Source organism: Chiloscyllium plagiosum, unplaced genomic scaffold (genome assembly GCF_037043375.1).
Source record: "Chiloscyllium plagiosum isolate Xiang-an unplaced genomic scaffold, Cpla_swu_hap1 HiC_scaffold_11, whole genome shotgun sequence".
NCBI lineage: Eukaryota > Metazoa > Chordata > Chondrichthyes > Orectolobiformes > Hemiscylliidae > Chiloscyllium > Chiloscyllium plagiosum.
This window is the reverse complement of record NW_028270149.1, coordinates 84,898,192-84,925,418: the sequence shown is the minus strand read 5'-3', so window position 1 is coordinate 84,925,418 and position 27,227 is coordinate 84,898,192. Positions and strand designations below refer to the sequence as shown.

General features: G+C 43.0%; 1 protein-coding gene across 10 annotated transcripts in view; it reads left to right on the top strand.

Annotated features, from left to right (window-relative positions):
* Positions 1-27,227, top strand: part of LOC122557063 (muscleblind-like protein 3) — a 280,435-nt gene that overhangs the window by 141,714 nt on the left and 111,494 nt on the right. For all 10 annotated transcript variants that reach the window (XR_006313739.2, XR_006313738.2, XM_087992260.1 and 7 more), the window contains exon 2: positions 6,275-7,217. Coding sequence is in view for 8 of the 10 variants with exons in the window: in XM_087992260.1 (XP_087848386.1) it covers positions 7,044-7,217 (174 nt within the window). In the remaining 2 variants the exon portion in view is untranslated. The remainder of the gene's footprint in view (positions 1-6,274; positions 7,218-27,227) is intronic.

Here is a 27,227-nt window from a genome sequence, read left to right as displayed (position 1 = left end):
TCTGCCAAGTGCTGGAAAATGGGATTAGAATAGTCAGGTGCTTGTCTTTTTTTGACTGGTGCAGACTTCAGGGCAAAAGGGACCTCTTTAAATGCAAGAAAATGTGAAGAAATGAACTGATATTGTCCAGTTATCCAAGGTGAATTTGTCTGGGGAGAGAGAAAGTGGCCATTTTTGACATGATACAGCCAGACCTGCAGCTAATGCACTTCAATCTTTCTCTGATGATTTGATGATTGCGTAGTACTCAAAATTTGGAGAGATTGGGAGGTGGGAAGTAATTTGTTGGGAAAGTGAGACAGCAGCAAAGAAGGTCCTGAGAGTATTGGAACATTTGAGAGTGGACTTCTCATTATTGGATGGGTTTGGCAATAGGATTGTATGAGGAGGAAATACAAGAAGCATAAAGTTTTTGGAAAGGCACTGAAGTGACCATGTGGAACTAGACATTTTTAGATTAGATTACTTGCAGTGTGGAAACAGGCCCTTCGGCCCAACAAGTCCCCACTGACCCACCGAAGCGCAACCCACCCAGACCCATTCCCCTACATTTACCTAACTCTATGGGCAATTTAGAATGGCCAATTCACCTGACCTGCACACGTTTGGACTGTGGGGGGAAACCGGAGCACCCGGAGGAAACCCACGCAGACACAGGGAGAATGTGCAAACTCCACACGGTCAGTCACCTGAGGCAGGAATTGAACCCGCGTCTCTGGCGCTGTGAGGCAGCAGTGCTAACCACTGAGCCACCGTGCCGCCCGTATTGGAAGACATTCTTCATGCTGCATTTTGATAGAAATTGTTAAATGTAGTCCCAGAAGTTACCACAATTATTTTGATGCGTAATCAGAAGTCAAGACCAATAATGTGGGATCATGATGGTGAGTACATCTGAAATTTCACCAAATTCTCCAATAAATGACCTCACAATAAAAAAAAGCTCACTGGTTTATGATTCAGCACAATATGTAGTCTGTGTCAGTTGAAGAAAAAGATGTATTAACAAGTTTAATTGAAGTAGTGAAATATCTTGAGGACAGATGAAGCAAGAGAAAGAGATACTGCTGATGGAATTAACTATTGAATGACATCGTGTACCAAACACTACGACAATCCAATACAAGCCCCAAAGATGGTCTACTATGCACTAACAGCAACTCTACACAATCAAAGCTATGGTAAGTCATAGGGTCAAAGAGCAGGATGTTTCAGGAGGGAAGTACCAAGATGTGGAACCTTGTGTCAAAATTGGGAGAAAAACAGCCCAATATTTTCTGTAAAATACAATTCCGTGAGTACTACAATGTCCCAGGCATGACCATTACTGTCCCTGGGTATGTCCTGTCTCACCAGCAGGACCGATCCAGCAGAACAGCCCAGTAACATACAGTTGGGATGGAGTTGGCTTGGGAGTCGTCAACTTTCACCTTGGCCCTTAGGATTTCTTATGACATTAGGGTAAACATGGGCAAGGAAACCTCCTGGTGATTACCAATGACTACTCCCTCAGCTACTGAATCACTACTCCTTCATGTTGAATATCAATTCATTGAGGATGGTGATGCACAGAGTGCACTTTTAGGGAACTTAAGTGGTCAAGCTGGCCAAGTTCTAAAGGGCATATCTGCCAGACCAGGTTTACACAAGTGTTGAGAGAACATGCAAGTGAAAATATACTTGACTTCATCCTCACTTCCTTGATTTCTTCTATTTGTCGCAAGAGAGGACTGACACGTCCATCCATTGATGGTAAGCACCACAGTCCATTTTGGAGTCTCAAGTCCCATTCTCACATAGAGGGAATCCTTGGTCTTGTTGTGTAGCACCAGCATTGTGCTAAATGGGACAGACTTCGAACAAACTTCAAAACTAGACACCCATGAGGCTCTGTGGGTCATCAGTAGCCACAACAATATTCCACAACAATTCGATACTTCATGACCTGGCATAGTATTTCACTTTACCATGATCATCAAGCTGTAAGATCACCTCTGCGTGCAGGATGACCTGCCACGAGCAGCTACAGGCACAACTTTAAATCAAAATGTCAACCTATTGAAGTCACACATTGCCTTGCATGTCAAGTAGCTGATGTAGCATACAATTGACAGGGCTAAATGATTCTACAATCAACAGATCAGATCTAACTTCTGAAGTTCTGCACATCCAGTTGAAAATGGTCTGTTAAACAACTAATTGGAGGTGCAGGCTCCACAAATATCTCCATCCTTAATGGGAGAGCTTAGCTTTTTAGTGCCAAAGATGAGGCTGAAGTATTTGCATTCCTCTTTAAGCAGAAGTGCCAAGTCGATTATTTTCTGCTTCCTCCTGAGGTTGATAGCATCATAGATACCAGGCTTCAACCAATTCGATTAACTCCACATGATATCAAGAAATAGCTGAAGACACGGAAAACTGCAAAGGCTATGGGCCCTGACAACATTTGGCAATATTCTTGAAGATTTGTGCTTCAGAATTAACCGTGTCCTTAGTAAAGCTATTCCAGATCATGAACAACACTGACATCTAGCCGCCAATGTGGAAAATAGTGCACATCCTCCCTATGCATTGAAAAACTGGGCAAATCCAATCTAGCCAAAACCATCCAATGTTCTTATCATCATAATCCACAAAGTGATGGAAGAGGCCATTGACTATGCTATCAAGCAGCGGTTGCAAAGAAGTCGCCTACTCAGTGGTGTTCAGTTTGGCTTTGGCCAATCAGTTCCTGATCTCATTATGCCCTTATCTGGAATATTGTGTGCAGTTTTGGTCGCCATACTATAGGAAGGATGTGGAGGCATTGGAACGGGTGCAGAGGAGGTTTACCAGGATGTTGCCTGGTATGGAAGGAAAATCGTATGAGGAAAGACTGAGGCACTTGGGGCTGTTTTCACTAGAGAAAAGAAGGTTTAGGGGTGACTTGATTGAGGTGTACAAGATGATTAGGGGGTTAGATAGGGTCGACAGTATGAACCTTTTCCCGCGTATTGAGTCGGGTATTACAAGGGGGCATAGCTTTAAATTAAGGGGGGGTAGATATAGGACTGATGTTAGGGGTAGGTTCTTCACTCAGCGAGTTGTTAGTTCATGGAATGCCCTGCCAGTAACAGTGGTGGACTCTCCCTCTTTATGGGCATTTAAGAGGGCATTGGATAGGTATATGGAGGATAGTGGGTTAGTGTAGTTTAGGTGGGCTTGGATCGGCGCAACATCGAGGGCCCAAGGGCCTGTACTGCGCTGTATTCTTCTATGTTCTATGTTCTAAATGTGGTCAGTAGTGAGGTGAGAGGGACTGCCCATATATATATTATATATAATATCTCTCTCTTGCGCTCTCGCTCTCGCTCTCTCCCTCCCTCCCTCGGTTGGGCCACACAAATGCCAGACAATTGTCATCTCAATAAAAGCGAAACTTATCATTGACCTTTGATGTTTAGTGGCATTCCTGTTGTTAAATCCCTCTTTATCACTATCCAGGCATTCCATTGACCAGAAATTGAACTGAAGTAGCCACATGAATAATATAACTGTAAAGGCAAGTAAAGAGTTGAAGAATCGTCCAGTAAGTAACTCGTCTTCTGTCTTCCCAACGCCTATCCACTATCTGCAAGGCATAAGTCCAGCTTGTGCCAGAATACTCTCTGCTTGCCAAGATGAGCGCAGCCCCACTAATACACAAGGTATTTGAAACCATCCAGGGATTAGCTGTTAGCCTTCCATCTTCAACGTTTATAGCCTTCACCGATGCACTATGGCACCAGTGTGTATCATCTGCAAGGTGCACTGCAGTAACTCACTAAGGCTCCTCTGACAGTTTCCAGACCTGTGACCTGTATGCCTAGTTGGACAAAAGCAGCAGATATAAGGGAACACCACCATTTACAAGCTGATTTCCACACCACACACCATCCTGACTTGGAACTATATTGCCATTCCTCCAGTGTTGCTGGGTCACAATCCTGGAACACTTTTTTCCAAGAACACTGGATAGCCATACTTTCCAAGGACTACAGTTCATGAAGGTAAATCACCGCCATAGTCTCCAGGATAATTAGGAGTGGGTAATAATTACTACCCTAGCTAGGAGACCCTCATTCCATAAACAAATTTAAATGAAAATAAATAAAGTAATTTGTACCAAACCTTTTTCAAAAGTCTAATGAGGTTTCATCCAGCACTAGCCTAAGCTGTGGAAATGGTCATGGAATACTTTGTGCAGTCAGTACTTGAAGTCTTTCTCATCTAACATCAGGAATCTTGTACTACAGTTGAAATTCCAGAGAATTGTCAAATGACAGCATAGCAAAGTCATACTTGTCAAATCATACCAAAAAAAAGTGAGGACTGCAGACGCTGGAGATCATGGTCAAGAGTATGGTGCTGGAAAAGCACAGCAGGTCAGGCAGCATCTGAGGAGCAGGAAAATCGACATTTCGGGCATAAGCCCTGGCCAATGCCCCGGTCTCCTCCATCACTTTTGCTGGGTATGTCATATCATTCGAGCAGAACAGAATCATCTATGTGGTAAAATAGTGTATATTCCAGTAGAAGTGAGCTCTTGGAATTCTTAACGACGCCAAACTACATGAATTATCAATGTATCAAATCAAATGTGGGGAAGGATAGCTGATTACCAGCTACTGTCCTGCCTCAGATGTTCCAATCTTCTGTGTGTGTATCACTTGAAAGAAATAAGGACGGTGGCAAGGGCACAGAGTGTAATATTAGTGGGGGAATTCACTTTTCATCAAAAGTGGCTCAGTACTAAGTTGACTGAGTCAGAGACAAATATGTGCTAGACTTGGCTTGTGACATGTGGTTACACAACTAACACAAGAGGAGTTACCACTTGTAGGAGCTGCATCTGTCCGTGACACTTTGCAGAGATGAGCCCTGACTCTGGATGAGGGATTCCAGATTGTTTGTTTCATTCTGTACTATTCCTAACCCAGAGGTTCAGTTTTCCAATCTCACTGCAGCAAGATATATAGCTAACACAGTACAAATTGGTAATCAGTTGACAGTCTGAATAACTCATTACAAAATGGGGCATTTCAATCGACAAATGCAGTGAGCCACTATCCACTTTCATTACAGAAGATTTTCATAATGTAGTGAGCTCACTGGTAAGAATATTGCAGATAGCCTCCATTATTCATTACCTGCTCTCTGTGTGTGCAGCTCCATTTTTGTTTATTTGCTTTCCTTATGCAGTGGGACGTAACCGTTCTAATGTAGTGTTTCTCCTCTATGGCCTGTTCTTTTCATGCTTTAACTGTACTGGCTATGTATTGGAATTTCTTCCTCATCGATACTCTAAAGTATTGCCTCCTTCACTTGAAATAAATCTTTCTTATATCTGAAGATTTCTATGTTAAAACTAAGTTGCTTCGATATTGGCTCCTTTATCTCCCTGGCTGAGCCATCGTTGCTGAATGTTGTGAACTTGCCTGCATGGAGTACTTCGTAACACAAATTGACATTAACCCTGTGAATATAATACATCTTTATTACGAATCGAACGAGGATGACGATTAATCGAGGCTTCTCTCTCTCTCTCTCTCTCTCTCTCTCTCTCTCTCCCTCTCCCCTTGCAGTGAGGACTGCATTGTTTGCTCACCACACCCTGCTAGATTTTTTTCTCTTGCATCTCAAGACTGTGTCTGGCTGCAGTCGGATGTGGCACGCAGCCATAAACCATTACAGGCATTTTACGGAGCTATGCTGAGCTGACTCTCTCACTGCTGCAGCTGGTATGGCGTTTTATTTTGTTGTGACCTGACATTTTCAAAACGATAAGCAATCTAATAGGAGGCTGAAAGTGACTGGTGCCACCCAGCTGAATATGCGAACACAGATTCTGAGCATGCAGCCAGTGAAGCAGCGTTCCTTTTAAAACCTCCTACTGTACATATCTCTAGTGCAGCAAAGGCAAACACATCAGGCTGAGGCATTTTTCTGTGCAGTGGGCATAGCAATGAACGTCTGCCAGAATGGATCAATATGAGACAGCCCTTCTCATTGGCCAGCCGCCCAGGCTCTCAGTGCAACGCAGGTCCCAATTGGCTCTCCTCCTTACCATGTGCGGCTTTATGAAGGGAAATGGCCCTTTTTTTTAATCTCCAATGGCTGACTGCAAAATGCTGCACTGTTAGTGTCTGAACGTTTTATGGCATGTTGGTAGGACTGTCATGAAAATCAAGGTTATGAAGGAGAGCTTGTATATTTTTAGTCTGTTTTCCCTGACATCTTCTTTCTTTCCCCACAGGTTGCTGAAAAGTGCCTTTTCTGAAGAATCTGCTGCTTGGATTTCTGTCTCTGGCTTTTTTTTTTCTTTTTGGCTTTGCTTAAAGCAGCTCTTGGAGACGACAAATCATCTATCCTTTTCGTTTCGCCGAACGCCTTTTTTTTTCTCCTGGTCTTTTTCACGTCTAACAGCAAGTATTTTACCCCACTGTTTTTTTTTCTCTTCACTCCATCTTCATCTTCCGTCGTCTCACGATCAGTTAATGCGCGGTCTTGGGAATAGGAGAAAGACAGAGATCTTCACCTCCTTCTCCCCAAGAGAAGTGAAGCTTAACTATAAAGCGAAGCACCGACAGCAACATATGCTACGAGAGAATTAATCAAAACCATTTACTGGAGAGCACGGAATTCCATTGACAGGCTGCTGTTACCTTCAAATAACTTCTTCACTTGGCACAAAAAGTGATATTTTTCTGCCAACGCACATCTAAAGGGGCTAACCCGTTAATCAATGCCCACCCATTTATGTGATGAATTATTTTTAATTTAAGATTTGGCTCTTTGACTGATGTCATGTTTCTGCACAACGATCTGACTAACTGAAAACCTAAGTGCTGAGAAGAAAAAAAGTATATTTTTTAACCAAAGGAACGACTTTATTTGTTAAGTTATAATTTTAACTTACTTTTATACACTTTTTTCTAAAACTGTTACTGTTGTGGGGGTGGGACAGAGAAAAAAAATAAAGTGAGGGGGATTTCGTTACCCACATATCCTTTCAGTTTCCTAATATGGCTGTGAATGTTTCAATGATCCGTGACACAAAATGGCTGACGTTGGAAGTGTGTCGAGAATTCCAGAGAGGGACTTGTTCCCGGTCCGACGCGGAATGCAAGTTTGCCCATCCTTCACGAAGTTGCCATGTTGAAAACGGTCGTGTCATTGCCTGCTTCGATTCACTGAAGGTAAGAACCTGATTGTTTATATTTTTAATAATTTGTTAATTTCATTTTTATCACAAACATCATGCTTGTGGATTTTAAATGTTTAAAACTGTTTTTGATTTTGAAAAGGTGGAGTGTTGCTAAAGGTAGTTTTGGTAGTCTGGCTCCTAATGTTGCATTATGTGGCTTCCCTTCCTCAATACTTACCAAATACAGTGGGAGAAGGAAAGGTGGGGCTTGAATGCTGTAAGCATTTAAAATTCTTGGATGCCAACCAGTTCTGTTTACCGTGTCACTGTTTTTGGGTTAGTTGAGTTCAATAGTTGAGCTAAAAGCCTTTTGATGAAGTCAGTGGATCATTCTTAAAGGGGTTCTGCCTTCGCAACATCATTGCTTGAAGTCAGATGACAAAGGCCATTTGAGTCTCATTTTCCAACGCTAACTCCGCTTCAGAGTGCGACAGTTGTATTGGCTTTCATCACCCTTTCAAGTAGCTCCATTCCAGCTGCTAGAAAGTCTTTTCCAACAATCTTTAACCCAGTGCCCTCTGTTATATTGCTGCTTTGATATGTTAGATTCACTGTGGAACCATGCCCTTTACCTCAAAGGGTCTGGAGTGCTTCAGGGGTGCATTATTTGGTTGGATATTATTGATCTGATCCGACATAATCCAGTTCTGGACAATGCAACTCAAGAAGGCTGTATTCACATTGGAAAAGGTGCACTGCAGATTGACCAATGGAATGATATTGAGGATTAAAGGGTTGAATTATGAAGATCCATTACTTAAACTTTGGTTTAGATTCCCTTTAGTTTAGATGATTGAAGGGTGGTCTATTTAAGTTACTCCAAATATTCAATAGGGTAGATGAAAACAAATTATTTCTTCAGGTGAGGTCAGAAGTGGATTCTACTGGAAGAAGCTGCATGAAAGGTAGTAAAAATCTGGAATTTCTTCTCTAGAAGACTATGGATGCTGAGACAATTGGAGCTTTCGAGGCTGAAATGATAGCTTATTGTTAAGTAAAATAAAGAAAGGAAAAAAAACTTTCTGTACCTTTCATGACCTCAGGGTATCCCAAAATATTCACAGCCAGTTAAATCCAACTTTTTAAGTGTAGTTGCTATTGTAATATAGGAAACATGACAGCCAATTGAACACAGTAAAATTCCACAAATGTTAGTCAGATGACATTATAAACTGTTTTATTTTCAGTAATATTTTTTGTGAGATAAATATTTTAAACTTTGAAGTTAAGGGTTTTGAGGGATATGGAGCAAAAGTAACCAATAAAATGCAAATGATCTTATTGAATTGCAAGCAGATTTGAGGGGCTGACATCTTACACCTAATCCTATTACCAAAAGTTAACACTCTCTGTCCTGTTGTTTACTTTGAATATTTCTAGAAAGTCTCTTCTGCACTGCCTCTGAGGTTATAGAGTCCCAAGTAATAAAGTTGCTCCTCACATTCCTTCTCATTGATGCCAAGGACAAATCATCTCCTTTCTCTTCTGCGTTGTACACAAGGATCAACAAAACCACAAGTTACTAGGGCAGTTTCACAAATTAGTGTTTACAAATCCCTTTTTTATTTCTAATCACTAAGATCTCACGGGAGATGGTTCCATCTTGCAACATCATCAAATACAAACTGTTTGACTTTTAGACCCAGAAAGAGATTCAGTAGAGCTTTTTCCTGAAGACAGTCCTTCTTAATATTGTTTTTTCTTAAAGGCATTATGAATAGATTACACATTAGGAAATGTGATAAGTATGAGAACTGTTATAGAGTTAATTTGGAATGTGACAAAATGAAATGCTGCTTAGAATGAAACAGCATGAAGGTCAAAAGTCTTTATTTGAAACCTTCAAATTCTTTACTTGTTAATCACTCATTTTGAGCTGTCAGTCCTTTTTTTTTTGTCTTGCTTTTAACTTTTTTATGGACTAATGTTTCCGATTTCCTGTTTTACCTTTTTACTGTGTTGCAGCTTCTTATATGTATGACTATCCTTTTGAATTGTTTGAATTTATCTGGTCAGATTTCAAACCCTGTTAAAGAACTGAAGTCTTATTTTAACCTTTATTATAATCACAAATAACATCTTATGTGACTGTTAATGGAGAGCTAAACCTTTTTATCCTTGCTAACTTGTCTTCACCTTCGATATGGTTTACCACATTGCCTCTTTGTCAATATCAATGCTTGGTTCTGTTCTTATCTATCCAGTTGAGCCAGGGAATAAACTAGAATGGGCTGTCATTCAAATCTCAGCCTGTTCCCAATGAAGTTCCGCAGGATGCAACCATGATCCCTTTCTATTCTTTATTTTAATGCTGCCCCTCAATAACATTATCCAAAAACATGTCAGATTTCACATGCAGCTCTATCTCTCCACCATCTTGTTCAATCCCTCCACTGTTCCTGTATTGTCAACACTGCTTGCCTGATATCCAATAGAAATTTCTGCCAGTTAAATGCTGAAAGATCCACAGTCATTGTCTTTGATCCCATCACTAATTCTGTGCCCTACCCACCAACTCCATCTCCTCCCTGGTTGCTGTTGGACACAGTCACAGACTGTTTATAACCATCGCCATCTCATTTGACCTTGAGCTGAGCTTTTGACCCTGTATTCCTCTGCGACCAAAACAGACTCCCTACACTTCCCAAAATCATTATCCATTTCTATCTCCCCTCTAGCTTGTCTGAAGCTGAAACCCTCAACCATGTTTTTGTTATTGCTTAGACTTGTTTTTTCCAATTCACTTTGGTTGTTCTCCCACCATCCTCCCTCCATTACTTTGAGCTCATGCAAAATTCTGCACTGCCTGCCTAACTCTCATCAAACTCTCAAATAGAGGCAAAATACAGTAGATAGTAGCAATCTGAAACAAGCACCAAAAATGCTGGAGAAACTCAGCAGGGCTGACAGCATCTGTGGAGAAAGAAACAAGAGTATGGTATGACTCTTCTTCAGAACTATACTGAGCTTTTACAGCATTCTTGATGTTCATTTCTCATCAAATCCTGTTCACCCATCATACCTTCAGTCACTGAAATGCATTGGCTCTCAGTCTGGCAACATTTTAATTTAACATTCTCATCTTAAATTTGTGATTTCTTCCTTCCCTAACTTTGTTACTTGCTGCAGACCTACTGCACTCCAAAATTGCAAATTACTCCATTCCTGGTCTTTTGGGCATTTTCTTTCAGCCATCTAGACTGCAGATCTGGAATTCCTTCTTCAACTATTTATACTTCTTCAAGCTGCTCCCTAAAATTTACATCTTGCCAATATATTTGTCATCTTGGTCCTAATGTCTCCTCCTTTGTTCACGAGGTTTTTTTTGTTCCTACTTTGAAATGTTTTCCTGCATTAAATTTGCTATAAATTTGCAAGTTATTGTGGCTACTGGCGTGGATGTTTTACTTATGTAAACTTGTGAATGAGACAATGCCTTTAAAGGACTATGTTCTACCTGGTAAACCTTGAGTGTTTGTATAGCAGATCTAATAGTAGTTTGTAGGAGCAAATTACTGCAGATACTGGAATCTGTACTTAAAACAACAAATGCTGGAGATCACAATGGGTCAGACAGCATCCATGGAGAGAGACCAAACTAATGTGTTGAGTCTAGATGACTCTTTATCAGAGCTGAGCTGAGGTAGGTGATTGTCCCGTCAGAACGGTTTGCAAGTTTTTAAAAAATGACATTTTAGGAGATTTTCTCTTGGCAGTTTAGACTTTACCTGCAGATGAACTGGTGTTACATTATTAATAGAGTACATGATGAGATTGCATGCTTACCCCTGTTGATTGAATTAACCCCAGAATGGCTCATGATGTATTATAGAGAAATAGTAGTGGATTGTTTTTGATTCCTCTGAAGTGGCTTGGAATGAAAATTTGCTTGGGTTCCAGCTTATGGCAATTATATAAAAACCAATGTTCTAATGTTACAGCAAGTTTAAAGAAAATATTCATGGCATCTGGGCATCACTTGTAATGCCAACATTAACCTCACATTTCTAATTGCCCTTGAGAAGATGTGGTCAGCTATCTTCTTGAACCACAGCAGTCCATGTGTTGTAGGTGTGCCAACCATGCTGTTAAGGAGAATATTCCACAAAGTTTATGTGGTGACAGTGAAAGAGTGGTGATTGTTCCAAGTCAGGAAGGTGTGTGACTTGGTGTGGTAGTAGGTGATGGTGTTCCGAAGTATCTGGTGCCCTTGTCAAATTAAATGCTGAGTTTGTGAGGTTGGAAGTTTCTGTTGAAAGATAAAGTGAATTGCTGTAATGCTTTTTGTAGATGGTACACACTGTTGCCACTGCATCAATGGTGAAAGGAATGAATGTGGAAGGTCTTGGCTGGGGCACCAGCCATAAGACCATAAGACACAGGAGCGGAATTAAGGCCATTCGGCCCATCGGGTCATATGGACGGTGGTGTTCCAGCTAATTGGTACAAATTTTTTCAAACAATTAAACCCTCCGAAACATTAATTATTCCCTTCACATCTGCCTAACGTCTTTTAAATCAACAACAGAATCTACGTAAATATGCAGTAAGTGTACCTAAAGGAGCACGGTAAAAATTTTGACCAACCAGTAAGGACATTGCAATATTAAATCTTAACCAATTCACAAATAATGTAGCAACCTTCATTTTACAGTATACTGATTTAATAGTGCCCTCCTACTTTGTTTTAAATAGGGTTGGAATATGGAAGCAACTAGGAATTCTAGATTATTTCTCCCAAAGTCTGTTTGTCAATCGCTCATTGCACAGTGAGTTGTGTGGGAGGAAATAGAAGGTGCCATTGAACACTGCATTGAGTTTGCTACACACTTTAAAACATAATGGCCTATTTGCCCAATACCTCAGCTTGTGTCTTCATAGATATTCATGGTTGGGGGAAGAAAAGATCAGTCAAGAAATTGGCTTAAATTTGAATTTGATGGTGCTCAGATTAACTTTACTGTACTTGGAATCAGTGCATTACGTTAACTTCAGGTACAGAATTGGTCTGAGAGAACATATGGTGGTGTTATGGAAGGAGATGCTGAAAGTGAGCACCAGGGAAACAAATTTGAAAAGCTTTTGAAATGTTCAGGAGGCTATCCAGTTTAATAGTAACAAGGGCTGTGAAGGAAGTGAGGAGGAGAGGATTAAAAAGTCACGGGAAATATGGGGAAAGGAACACCAAGGTTCCTGAATGAAAACAGGAATTGCTGGACAAAGGCAGATGAACTTGGCCTCAACCATCCTAGTAGTTGAATAACAACATAGTGGCTGCAAGAGCAGGCCAGAGGATAGGGTTTCTGGCATGAATAGCTTGGCTTCTGACTCAAGTCTGTCCACCATCTATCAAACCTAATACTGATCTGAAATGGAATAGTCTGCACTTCCCTGAAGTAACACTCGAGCTCAATAATATAGAACTTTACAGTACTGAACGAGGCCATTTGACGTACCTTGTCTGCACTGACTCCTGAAAGAGCTACCCAGCTAGTCCCACTCTCCAGCCATACCTCCATAACCCTCTAACTTCACTTTCAAATATATATCCAGCTTTCCTTTGAACCCTCCGATGGAATCTGTCTGCACTGCCCTCTCAGGCAGCACATTCCAAATTCTAACTCTCTGAGAAAGGTTTCTCGTTATCTCACTCCTAGTTCTGTTGCTGACAATCTTGAAATTGTCAGCACTAGTTACTAACATACCAACTAGTGGAATCAGAATGTCCTCATTTACCCTGTCAAAATAATTTATAATTTTGAACACCTCGATAAGGTCACCGAATCTTCTCTGCTCCAAGGAGAATGAGCCCAATTTCTTAATCTTTCTTTGTAGCTAAAATCCTTCATACCTGGTATCATTCTAGTAAACCACCTTTGAATTCTCTCCAGGGCTTTAAACATCCTTCCTTAAATAAGGTGCTCGGAACTGAACACAGTACACAAGTGTGGTCTGACGGATGATTTGTAGATGTGTAGCATCACCTCCTCGCTTTTTAAACTCCTATGCCTCTATAAACCCAAGAATCCTATAAGCCTTCTGAACAATTGTTTCAATTTGCCTGGCCACCTTCACAGATTCATACACATGAACCCCAAAGTGCCATTGCTGCGGTACTTCCCTCTGTGTTGTACCCTTGAGCCCATATAGTTTCTATTTGTATTTGTTCTACCAAATTGCATTACATCATATTTCTCTGTATAGAAATTTATCTGCCAGGTATATGCCCATTTGGCATACACTTGTCAATGTCCATCTGAAATCACTCAGAAGCTTTCTCTCAATTCACTGTTCTCCCCAACTTATCTGCAAATTTACAGACATTGCCTTCAGGTCCCATTGCCAAATTGTTTATATAAATCAGAAAAAACAAGAGTCCAACACCAATACCTGGGGAACACCACTTTCAGCTTGTTTCCAATCTGAGAAATGCCCATCTATACTGGTCCTGTTTCCTATCTTTTAGCCTTATTCTAATTCATACTGCCAAGGACTGATCAATTCCAAACGTTTCTAATTTGCTAACTAACCTGCCATGTGGCATTGTATCGAATGCTATCTGAAAGTCAGTGACAGTCTGAACATCAGGAAGAATATATGCGGCTTGATTGACACCATATCCACCATCTTCAACATTTCCTCCCAAACGTACTGCATGGTGATTGTAGAGTAATGCACAACCTGTCTGTACTCTTTTGACAACCCCTTCCAAACTCATTATCTGTACTGGCTCCTACAAGAGCTACTCAGCTAGTCCCACTCGCCAGCCCTACCTCTGTAACCCTCTAACTTCACTTTCAAATATATATTCAGCTCTCTTTTGAACCCTCCGATGGAATCTGTCTGCACTGATGGAGGACTAGAGCTGCAGATACATGGGAATACCACCACCTGCATGTCCCACCCCATCCTAACTTGAAAGTGAAGGGACAGCAGTATATTTCTACTTGGTTGTCCTGTAACATTCTTCCCAACAGTTCTGTGGGTGTACCTACACCATCTTGATTACAGTGTTTTAAGAAAGTAGCTCATCACTGCCATCTCAAAGGTAATTAGTAACGGGCAATAAATGCTGGCTTAGCCAGCCACAACCACATTCTGTGAATAAATGTATTTTTTTAAAAAAACACTACAATAATAATGGATTGATTAATCGCCAGTTCTATCAGTTAGTGTAAAACATGTCCAGACATGAGGTGAAGTAGCCCCGTAATATTGGAGAGTTTTGGAAGCCATGAGTCCAAAATCTAGAGCCTGCCATGCTCTCCATATGTCAAGTCTCAAATTAATCATGTAGCCTATTCTAAAATACTATTTTCTGAAAAATAGCAGAATGTGGAGTAATGCAACAGGCTCCCCGTTCTGTCTGTTTCTGAAGGCAAGGTTATGCTGAATATTGTGAAGGAGAATCCCTGACATTTTTGTAGGTTAACTCTACAGCATATCTGCTAAGATATGAAAAATCCTTTATACCACAGCTGATTCTAACGCTGACTGGTTTCTCAGCACTCGCTTCAGGGTGGTTGTGGATAAATTTGCAGCTGATGGCACAGATCTTTGCTACAGCCTCTGAATCGATTCAGATTTTGTGAAAATCTGTTGTTTGTCAGGGAGATAAATAAGTTCAGTAGAACTTTGGTGAGTGTGACTAATTAATTTAAACTGGCTGTTGACCTCTTGCTTGATAACTATCCAAACAGTCTCCATATCAACGTGATGTACTGTGACAGAAGAATCTTCCAACATTACATTTCTTCACTTATTGGCATAAATTCGTATTCCTTTTGTTCCTGTTAGGCATGGTTTAAGGCTCGCTTAGCATGTAGTGAAGAATCTTATACTTTCTACATCATTCATTAAAGGATAGCTCAGTGTTTTTTGATTCTTTAGCCCACTCTTTCTTTTTGTTCAGTGTGTCCTGGTCAGTATTTCTCTATTAGTCAGCATCAGGTGTTTTGCTAAACGACCAGTCTCATAGCCATGGTCCTATTGAAACAATTCCATTTCCTTACCAATGTTAAAGTCAAGTGAACTGTCCAAGTTATAAGTGATCCTCAAGCTGTTGAAATTCTTATCATGATGCCAAAGCTTTAAACCACCGAACATTATTTAGATCATTTTATTCATTTCTAGGCACTGCATTTCAGAAAAGATATATTGTCCTTAGTGGTTTTTAACTGTTTTGTGGAATGTAAGTACTGCTGGTAAGCCAAATTTGTTACTCATCCCTTCTGAAGGTGTTGATGAACCGTCTTTTGAACTGCTGCAGTTTATCCCATGTACGTGCAACCAAAGTGCTGTTAGGGAGATATGGTATGCATATTCACCAGAATGGTATTGGTACTAAATTATAAGGACAGTGAGGATAAAACTGGCTTACGTTCTCCATTACAATCAGAAACAGGGTATGTTATAATAGGGAGCAAAGAGATGGTCAACCTATTAATACATACATTAGTTCTGCCTTCACAAATGAAGCCAAAATAACATCCCAAGTGTTTTGGAGAACATGGTGTCTAGTGAGAGGGAGGAACTGAAGGAAATCAATATTAGTAGGGAAATGGTATCAGGGAATTTGATTGGATTAAAGGCAGACAAATTCCCAGGGCCCAGTAATCTATATGCCGGAGCTTTAGAACTAATGGACACACCTACCACTTCCTCTGGCAACTTGTTCCATTCATGCACCACCTGCTGTATGAAAAATTATACTTGCACTGCTGATCCTTTTTTAAATCTTACCCTTCACACAGTAAGCCTATGCCCTCTATTTGTGACACCTCTCACCCTAGGAAAAACACTTGGCTATTCACCCTTTCCGTACTCCTGTATGATTTTATGAAGCTCCAGTGGTCTAGGGAAAAATGCCCCAGCCTATTCAGTCTCTCCCTATGAATCATACCCTCCAGTCACGGCAACATCCTTGTAAATGTTTTCTGCACCCTCTCAAGATTAACAACATTCTTCCTGTAGAAGAGTGACCAGAGTTGTATGCAGCATTCTAAAAATGGTATCACTAATGCCCTGTACAGCCACAACTTGATCTCTCAATTCCTATACTCGATGCACTGACCAATAAAGGCAAGCGTATTTCACCACCCTATCTACATATGACTCCACTTTCAAGAACCTGCTACCCTCTCTTTGTTCAGCATCACTCCTCAGGGCCCTATTATGAGCCTTGCACTGGTTTGCCTTACCAAAATGCAGCATCTCCATTAAACTCCGTTTGCTACCCATTGGCCCATCTGATCAAGGTCCTGTTATACCCTGAGGTAACCATCGTCACTATGCACCACACCACCCATTTTGATGGTGTCTGCAAACTTAATAACCATGCTTCTTAGATTATCATCCAAATCATTTACATAAATGACGAAAAGCAGTGGACCTGGCACCGATCCTTGTGACTGATGATCGCAGGCCTTCGGTCTGAAAAGCAACCTTCTACCATCACCCTTTGTATCCTTGGGAAGAGATCCAACAGAATCAGATGGATTTACAAAAAGGAAATCATGTTTGACAAAACTAGTGGCATTTTTTGAGGATGTAACCAGTAAGGTTGATGAGGGGTTGTCCTATGGATGTGGTTTACTTGAACTTTCAGAAGATTGTCAATAGGACACATCTTAGAGAGTATCATGTAAAACTAAAGGTCATTGGATTGGGTGTAGTTTACTGACCTAGAGAACTGGTTGGCCAATAGGAAACAAAGCAGGAATAAACTTTCCAACTGTCAGGCAGTGACTAGGTACTGCTGGGATCAGTGCTTGGATCCCATAAATTCAGAATGATGCAAATGAAGGAACTGGAGGGCATAGGTTTAAGGTGAAAGGAGAAAGATTTAAAGGGCCTTTTAAAGGGGCAATCTTTTCACGCAGAGGGTGGAAAGGTTGCCCCTTTCAGTGTATGGAATGAGGAAGTGATAGAGGTTGTCACAATTCTTACATTTAAACGTCATCTGGATGGGTATATGAATAGAAAGGGTGTAAGATGGATATGGGCCAAATACTGGTAAATGGGAATAGATTAATTTAAGATATCTGGTCGGCATGGACAAGTTGGACCGAAGGGTGTGCTTTCTTGCTGTACAACTCCAAGACTCTATAATATCTTGCAAATTTGAGGCATCACAAAACTAGGTGGAAAATGAGCTGGAAGGAGGATGCTGAGATGATTCAGTGTAATTTGAACAAGTTGAGTAGACAAGTGCATGACAAATGAAACATAATGTGAGTAAATATGAGGTTATCCACTTTGATAGCAAATACAGGAAGGCACATTATTAGGAGGATGTGCAACAAGACATAGGTATCCTTGTACATTGGTTTCTGAAAGTAAACATATAGGTGCAGCCAGTGATGAAGGAGGCAAGTGGTATGTTGGCCTTCGTATCAAGAAGAGCAGGATGTCTTGCTGAAATTATACAGGGCCTTGATGAGACCACACCTGGATTATTTCTCAGGTCTTTTTACATGAGAAAGAAAGTTTTGGCTATGGAGGGAGTGCAATCCTTGAACCACAATTTGTCAGACTGATTCCTGGGATAGCAGGGCTAAGGTATGAAGAGAGACTATATTGGTTAGGCATTTTTCATTGAAGGTTCAAAGAGAGAGGATCTCATAAAAAACCTATACAATTCTAACCAGTTTAGACAAAACCAGGAGTCACAGTGTCGTCCCATTTCCCCTCCAGTTGAAGCAAAACGCTCGGAGATACAGTAGTTTTACCTTCCTTTATTCCAGGCCCTGGAGAGAGAGAAACGATCACTCATGTGCTGAGGGGCTCTCTCAAACAACGGTTTCTCAATGAACTATATAATCATTTTACAGGAAGGAACATCCAGATAAGGCAACATACATATTAATTGGGTGACCATTACAATCAATGAGTATCAATAGCAGAGACCAAACCCTTTACTGTTATACAATGAATGTTCTTAACTTTGTTAACTGGATTCATACAATGGATACTTTTACCATTGTTAGCTGACCTTGCTTACTGAATACTTCCAATATTGTTAAATGGCTGTACATAATGACTGCTTTTCTGTCTTGCTAACCTATTGTATAGGCAATTATTGCTCATCTCACTTGTCCTACAAAAGTTTTACTGACATGAAAACAGAAATTGTTGGAGAAACTCAGCAGGCCTGGCAATATCTGTGGGGAGAAAGTGGAGTTAATGTTTTCAATCCAGCAACTCTCCATCAGTACTGCCAGTGCTGCATGAATGCTTCCTTGAACCACAATTTTGATATAACAAAGAGCCTGTTGGGGCACTTCAGGGGATGATTAAGGGTCAACCCCAGGGTGTGGAATTGGAGTCACATTTAAACTAGACAGAGCAACAGGATTGCTTCCCTCAGGAATAAAAATTGACCTAGTCCTAACAGATTATAGGCATGTGCTGTCATTAGAGAGTGGTGATTTAATCGGAGGGTCAGCATGCCTGAGGCGAGGGGAGAGGTTGAGAAGGAGAATCCTTCATGGTAACTAAGCAGGTGTGGGAATTGCAAACTAGCTGTCCAGCCAATTGAGCTGTCTGTTTTTGATAATCTTGGTTTTAGGATAAACAGTGCCAGTAAGAACCCTTTTGCATTGAAATGGTGCCATGAAGTTCTTTTATGTCCCAAAGCCAGGTGACTGTGATCTCAGTTTGTGTCTCATTTGAAAGGCAGTCAGTATTGCATTGGAATGTCGACCTCGGTTACGGACTCAAAGTTCTGTAGTAAGGCTTGAAACTATGACTTTTGGACTTTTATGAGAGTGCTACCCCCTGAGCCACAGCTAAGCATTACTGTGATGGAGTCAGTCACTGTTATTTTGCATAAGTTGACAAAGGAACTTGTTTCTAGTTTACTTGTTTGCCTACTATGAGCAATGATGAAAGGTTATGTGATCTTTGCACAAAGTTGCAAAAGCCTGTAGCTAGTCTGTAATTAATGAGGCATTAAGCTTTGGAAACGTAGATATAGATATAATTATTTCAAAGACTGGAAAGAACTCTATATCCATTTTATAGTGGCTACCTCCTTCCTGAGGTTGAGAGTTACCATTAGCTACAACTGGCCTCTGATTAACCTCCAGAGTTTGCAAATTGAGACTGCTTTGCCAGATTCTGTTGGAGCAGTGATTCTAAAAGGGACGTGAAGTGTAGTTCCATTGTGGACAGTAAACATTGCACATGTTGCTGGGTGTACACAAACAACTTCACAGGTAATCTGCTCGATGTTTTCATCAAACATTTTGAGTGCACCATCTTTTAGGAGTTACAGTTTGAAGAGTAAAAGATATATAAAAACAAATGTGCATGTGCAAATGTGTCCATGAGCGTGCATTGGGTACGTCAAACAAAAAAGACATTTCTCTGAAGATCTGTAGTAGATTAGGAATGAGATGTACTTTCCAAAATAGTGCAGTGTGTTGAGAATATTGTAGCAAGACCCTGTGTTTAAATCACCGGTTTCTACTCTGTTCCCTAATTTGAGACAATTTAACAATAGGTTGTGGAGGTTGGCCTAAAGTAGGGAGAAGTGAAAATCAACAAGTGGATCTGAGATTGCTCACAATCCAGTGATTTACTTTTGGACAATGTGAGGGTGTCCAGTGAAGGCAGAAAAACAATATTGCAGTGATGTCTCAGGATAGCAGCAAGCTGATTGGCTGATGAAGAAAATATCTTGAGAAACTCTATCTAAATTACAGTTATTCTAAGAAAAGTGTAAAATTATTTTCGGGATAAAGTTAGCTAGTAAGACCCAAGAATTCCGAGAGGACATTTAATGCCTAGCAGGGGAGGTCTGCTGAGTGGAAGGTGTGACCTGACAAGTGGGGAGTCACATTGTACCAGTGTCCAGGATGACCACATGTGCCAGAAGTGCTCCCAAGTGCATAGATTTTGTGCTCTGGGTTTTGAAGCTCGAATGGCAGCTGGAAATACTGGCACATCCACAACACAGCTACATGGATACCACATGCAGCTGAAGGGTCTAGAAGAAAGAAGGGAATGGGTGACCACCAGGCAGCTGGAACAGGCAGGTAGTGCAGAAGTATTCAGTGATTCTACTCTCAAATTGATTTTTCCATTCTGGAAGCTGATAAGGCCACTGCTACCTCAAGGGAGTGCAGACAGAGCCAGGCATCTGGAACCACAAGCTGCCTGACTGTACAGGAGGGAAAGAAAAATAATGTAGGGACGATAGTTTAATCATCAAATGCTTAAAGTGTGGAAGCAGGCCAATCAGTCTTTTGAGTCCACACAGTCACTCCAAAGAGCATCCTACCCGGGCAAACCCCATACCCTATCATTGTAAACCTCTGGGCAACTTAACATGGCCAATTCACCCAACCTGCACATCTTTGAACTGTGGGAGGAAACCTGAGCACCCAGAGGAAACCCAAGCATATTCAGGGAGTACGTGCGAACTCCATACAGTCACCCAAAGGTGGAGTTGAATCTGGGTCCCTGGCGCTGTGAGGCAGCAGTGCTAACCATTGAGCCAAATAGTGAAAGAGTTCTCCAGCACAGAGACAGGCCCTTCGGCCCAAACTGTTGTATGCCAACCAAAATGTCCATCCACACTAACCCAATTTCGCTCCACTTGGCCCATATCCTTCTAAGGGGTAAAAACAATGATTGCAGATGCTGGAAACCAGATTCTGGATTAGTGGTGCTGGAAGAGCACAGCAGTTCGGGCAGCATCCAAGAACCAGTGAAATTGACGTTTCGGGCAAAAGCCCTTCATCAGGAATAAAGGCAGTGAGCCTGAAGCGTGGAGAGATAAGCTAGAGGAGGGTGGGGGTGGGGAGAAAGTAGCATAGAGTACAATGGGTGAGTGGGGGAGGGGATGAAGGTGATAGGTCAGGGAGGAGAGGGTGGAGTGGATAGGTGGAAAAGGAGATAGGCAGGTAGGACAAGTCCGGACAAGTCATGGGGACAGTGCTGAGCTGGAAGTTTGGAACTAGGGCAAGGTGGGGGAAGGGGAAATGAGGAAACTATTGAAGTCCACATTGATGCCCTGGGGTTGAAGTGTTCCGAGGCAGAAGATGAGGCGTTCTTCCTCCAGGCGTCTGGTGGTGAGGGAGCGGCAGTGAAGGAGGCCCAGGACCTCCATGTCCTCGGCAGAGTGGGAGGGAAAGTTGAAATGTTGGGCCACAGGGCGGTGTGGTTGATTGGTGCGCCTGTCCCGGAGATGTTCCCTAAAACGCTCTGCTAGGAGGCATCCAGTCTCCCCAATGTAGAGGAGACTGGATACAATAAATGATATTGGTGGATGTGCAAGTAAAACTTTGATGGATGTGGAAGGCTCCTTTAGGGCCTTGGATAGAGGTGAGGGAGAAGGTGTGGGCGCAGGTTTTACAGTTCCTGTGGTGGCAGGGGAAAGTGCCAGGATGGGAGGGTGGGTTGTAGGGGGCGTGGACCTGACCAGGTAGTCACGGAGGGAACGGTCTTTGCGGAAGGCGGAAAGGGGTGGGGAGGGAAATATATCCCCAGTGGTGGGGTCTTTTTGGAGGTGGCGGAAATGTCGGCGGATGATTTGGTTTATGCGAAGGTTGGTAGGGTGGAAGGTGAGCACTAGGGGCGTTCTGTCCTTGTTACGGTTGGAGGGATGGGGTCTGAGGGCGGAGGTGCGGGATGTGGACGAGATGCATTGGGGGCATCTTTAACTACGTGGGAAGGGAAATTGCGGTCTCTAAAGAAGGAGGCCATCTGGTGTGTTCTGTGGTGGAACTGGTCCTCCTGGGAGCAGATACGGCGGAGACGGAGAAATTGGGAATACGGGATGGCATTTTTGCAAGAGGTAGGGTGGGAAGAGGTGTAATCCAGGTAGCTGTGGGAGTTGGTGGGTTTGTAAAAAATGTCGGTGTCAAGTCGGTCGTCATTCATGGAGATGGAGAGGTCCAGGAAGGGGAGGGAGGTGTCAGAGATGGTCCAGGTAAATTTAAGCTCAGGGTGGAATGTGTTGGTGAGGTTGATGAATTGCTCAACCTCCTCGCGGGAGCACGAGGTGGCGCCAATGCAGTCATCAATGTAGCGGAGGAAGAGTTGGGGAGTGGTGCCGGTGTAATTACGGAAGATCAACTGTTCTACATAGCCAACAAAGAGACAGGCATAGCTGGGGCCCATACGTGTGCCCATGGCTACCCCTTTGGTCTGGAGGAAGTGGGAGGATTCAAAGGAGAAATTGTTCAGGGTGAGGACCAGTTCGGCCAAACGAATGAGAGTGTCGGTGGAAGGGTACTGTTGGGGACGTCTGGAGAGGAAAAAGCGGAGGGCATGGAGGCCCTTGTCATGGTGGATGGAGATGTAGAGGGATTGGATATCCATGGTGAAGATGAGGTGTTGGGGGCGGGGAAACGGAATTCTTGGAGGAGGTGGAGGGCGTGGATGGTGTCTCGAACGTATGTGGGGAGTTCCTGGACTAGGGGGGATAGGACAGTGTCGAGGTAGGTAGAGATGAGTTCAGTGGGGCAGGAGCATGCTGAGACAATGTGTCGGCCAGGGTGGTCAGGCTTATGGATCTTGGGAAGGAGGTAGAACCGGGCAGTGCGGGGTTCCCGGACTATGAGGTTGGAAGCTGTGGGTGGGAGATCTCCTGAGGTGATGAGGTTCTGTATGGTCTGGGAGATGATGGTTTGGTGATGGGGAGTGGGGTCATGGTCGAGGGGGCAGCAGGAAGAGGTGTCCTCGAGTTGGCGTTTGGCTTCAGCAGTGGAGAGGTCAGTGCGCTAGACTACCACTGCGCCCCCTTTATCCATTGGCTTGATGGTGAGGTTGGGATTGGAGCAGAGGGATTGGAGGGCTGCGCGTTGTGAGGGTGAGAGGTTGGAGTGGGGGAGGGAGGTAGACAGGTTGAGGCAGTTAATGTTCCGGCGGCAGTTGGAAATGAAGAGGTCGAGGGCAGGTAATAGGCCAGCGCGGGGTGTCCAGGTGGATGCAGTGTGTTGGAGGTGGGCAAAGGGGTCCTTGGAAGGTGGGCGGGAATCCTGATTGTGAAAGTAAGGCGACGGAAGAATTGTTCGACGTCACGGCGTGTATTAAATTCATTGATGCGTGGACAGAGGGGGATGAAGGTGAGTCCTTTGCTGAGGACTGATCGTTCGTCCTCAGTGAGGGGGAGGTCTGGGGGGATGGTGAAAACTCGGCAGGGCTGGGATCTGGTGTGGATGTAGAGCTGGGAGTGAGGGGCGGAACCTGTAACTGGAGTGGGTGTGATGGTGGGGGGAATGGGGGTGGAGTCATGAGCAGGGGTGGTGTTCCCCTCAGGGTTCTGGGGGGTGGGGATAGTGACAGTGGGGTCCGTGGGGGGTGTGTCAGCAGAATGCAGGTGAGTGGCGCTGGTGGGGGCGGAAGTGGTGGTGACAATGGCAGTAGGGGTGGCGGAAGTCACTGAGCTTGTGGCATCAGCAATGATGTGAGGGGCGGAATTGATGTCACGTGTGATGCATGAGGAATTGTGAGGGGTGGAAGTGGTTGTGGGAGTGGCCATGATGGGGGCGGAAGTGACATCGTCAATCAGCGTGGGGGTGGCAGCTGCATCAGCCGCATGGCTAATGGCGTCTGAGTCGATTCCGAGGCCAGGGGAATCTTCTGGAATGTTTGAGGAGCGCTGGTTATGGAGGTGGGTAGATAAAAGTTTGTTGTACTTACAGTTTTTGATGTTTGAGATGGAGTTGAAATACTGTTTGTTGAGAGTATGAATTCTCCTGAAGATGTAGTACAGAGTGGGTCCTTTGCAATTCTGAGAGAGTGTGGCCCTCAGCTGAGGCAGGGATGACTTTAGAGAGCTTCGGTGCCGGCGCATTGCTGCAAGCGTGGAGCGGAGGATCTTGAAGGAGAACTGTTGCTGGTGTTTTTGAATCTTTAGTCTGTACTGTTTGTCCTGTTCGGGTCCGAACTCTGCTGGTTTAAAGGTGGTCCGGAGTCCATATCCTTCTAAACCTTTCATACCCATGTATTTGTCCAAATTACTTTTAAATGTTGTTAATGTACCCATCTCAATCACTCCTGTTGTCGGCCCATTCAATGTGCGTACCACCCTCTGAGTAAAAAAAATTGCCCCTCAGGTTCCCTTTAATTCTTTCTCCTCTAACCTTAAACTGAAGCCCTCTAGTCCTCGATTCCCCAACCCTAGGAAAAAAAACTGAGTGCTTCCTCCATGCTTCTCAGACGCCATTAGCCATGCGGCTGATGCAGCTGCCACCCCCACGCTGATTGACGATGTCACTTCCGCCCCCATCATGGCCACTCCCACAACCACTTCCACCCCTCACAATTCCTCATGCATCACACGTGACATCACTTCCGCCCCTCACATCATTGCTGATGCCACAAGCTCAGTGACTTCTGCCACCCCTACTGCCATTGTCACCACCACTTCCGCCCCCACCAGCGCCACTCACCTGCATTCTGCTGACACGCCCCCCCACGGACCCTACTGTCACTATCCCCACCCCCCTCCCACCCACCTCCATGCTTCTCATGATGTTATGCACTTTTATAAGGTTCCCCCCTTATCTCCTATTCTCTAAAGAAAAAGTCCTAGCTTATTCAACCTCTCACCATATCTCAGACCATTAAGTCCTGGTAACATCCTTGTAAGTTTCTTCTGCACTCTTTCCAGTTTAATAACATTATCCCAAAATAAGGTGACCAAAACTGAACACAAGACTCCAAGTGTGGCCTTACCAATGTCCTGTACAACTGCAACATAACTTCCCAACTTTATACTGAACACCTTGATTGATGAAGACCAGTGTGCCAGAAGCCTTTTTTCCTGTCTTGTCAGCCTGTGACTCCACTTTCAGAGAACCGTGTACCTGAACTCCAATGTCCCTCTGTTCCACTACACTCCTTAAGGCCCTACCATGAAACTCCTACATTGATTTGATTTTCCAAAATGTAAGACCTCACACTTGTCTATATTAAACTCCATTTGCCATTCCCTAGCTGATCAAGGTCCTGCTGCAATTTGCAATAATCTTTCTCACTGTCCACGTTGCCGCCTATTTTATTGTCGTCTGCAAGCTTACTAATCATGCCTTGTACACTCTCCTGCCGATCATTGATATAGATAACAAACAGCAATGGGCCCAGCACCGACCCCTGAGGCACTCCAGTAGTCACAGGCCTCCAGTCTGATAAGCATCCTTCCACTATTACCTTCTACTACTTACCGTCAAGCCAATAGTGTATCCAATTTGCCACCTTCCCCTGGAGTCCATGCGATCTAATTTTCCAGAGCAGCCTACCATGAGGAATCTTATCAAAGGCCTTACTGAAATCCATATAGATGGCATCTATTGCCCTCCCCTCACCTTTCTGGTCACTTAATCAAAGAAGTGTAAACAGTCTGATAGTGATCGGTGATTAATTTGTTAAGGGAATAGACAGGCGTTTCTGTGGCCAGAAACGTAACTCTAGGATGATAAGTTACCTGTTTAGTGTCAGGGTCAGGGATGTCACTGAATGGAAGCATCTTGAAGGTAGAAAGCAATAAGACAGAGGTTGTGGTACAAATTCGAACCAACAACATAGGTAGAATGAGGGATGAGGTCTGGCATCAAGTGTTCATAGAGCAAACCTGTAGATTAAGAAGCAGGACCTCTCATATTATAACCTGAAGATTACTCCCAGTGCCACAGGCAAGTGAGCTCAAAAATAGGAGAATAGACCAGCTGAAAGCATGGCTCAAGAGTTGTTCAGGAGGGAGGGTTTTAGATTTCTTGATCAGTGGGACCATTTCTGTGGAAGCTGAGACCTCTACATTCGGTCTGCACCTGAACCAGAATGGGGCTAACATCTTTCTGGAAGCCAATGCTGTTGGGAGATGTTTAAACTAGTTTAGCCGGGCAGGGCACGCAGCGCATTAATTCAGTACTGACACAGCATAACTTGGAAAAGGAACCCAGGCAGAGCAAGTTCAGCCATGTGGTGTCTTGAGAGAGTAAAGCAAGGCTGAGTGACCTCTACTTTAATGCCAAGAATACTATAGGAAAGTCAGATGAGGTAAGGAAATGGATTGTGTTATGACACAGAGGTGAACCCTTCTGTTAATTAAACCAAACACCCAGAAAAGGTTACCTCACCTGCTAATCTGCTAAAATATGAGTGATAGAGAACTCCCAAATTCCACTATTTAAAGAAAATAACATCAATTTATTTTTTAACTCTAAAAGTGAATGTTAAACAACAACTATTCACAACTCTAAGCCCCCCCTTTCTCTTAACTGATTACTTTCTGCTTCCAACTCTATAACAATATGCTGTTCCAATAAGACACTTATTAAAATTACGAGGAGAAAGTGAGGTCTGCAGATGCTGGAGATCAAAGTTGAAACTTTATTGCTGGAACAGCACAGCAGGTCAGGCAGCATCCAGGGAACAGGAGATTCGACGTTTCGGGCACAGGCCCTTCTTCAGGAATCCTGAAGAAGGGCCTGTGCCCGAAACGTCGAATCTCCTGTTCCCTGGATGCTGCCTGACCTGCTGTGCTGTTCCAGCAATAAAGTTTCAACTTATTAAAATTACGTCAACTTAATTTCAAAACCACAGTTTCTGTTGTCTCCTGTCGTCACTCTTCTGGCTGAGGATCTCCTTGGGTCATCGTCTTTTTACTACGAGTATGTTTCACATGAAAAGATACCTTTGATAGAGTGTGTTTCCTAATTTCTTTGAGAGCAAGATGTTAGATGGACAATTAGCTCTCTGGCTTGATGACAGTTGATCTCTGAAAAATTTTCAAAATGACCACATTTTATACCTTCTAACATTGGATTGTCTTATTGGTTTGATGTTGGCAAAACAATAAATTCACATACAATTGGGTTTTAGTATCTTGAGATATAATTTAAACTGATTAAATTCAAATCGTTTTCAAAACAACAACGAAAATTCAGGTATCCATTTCACAGCCAAATATTTCTTATTTTCAATTTTCCAGTACACTCTGGACTGCCATCTAGTCATGTACACAGGTGAGTGTAAGCTCTCAGTTCAG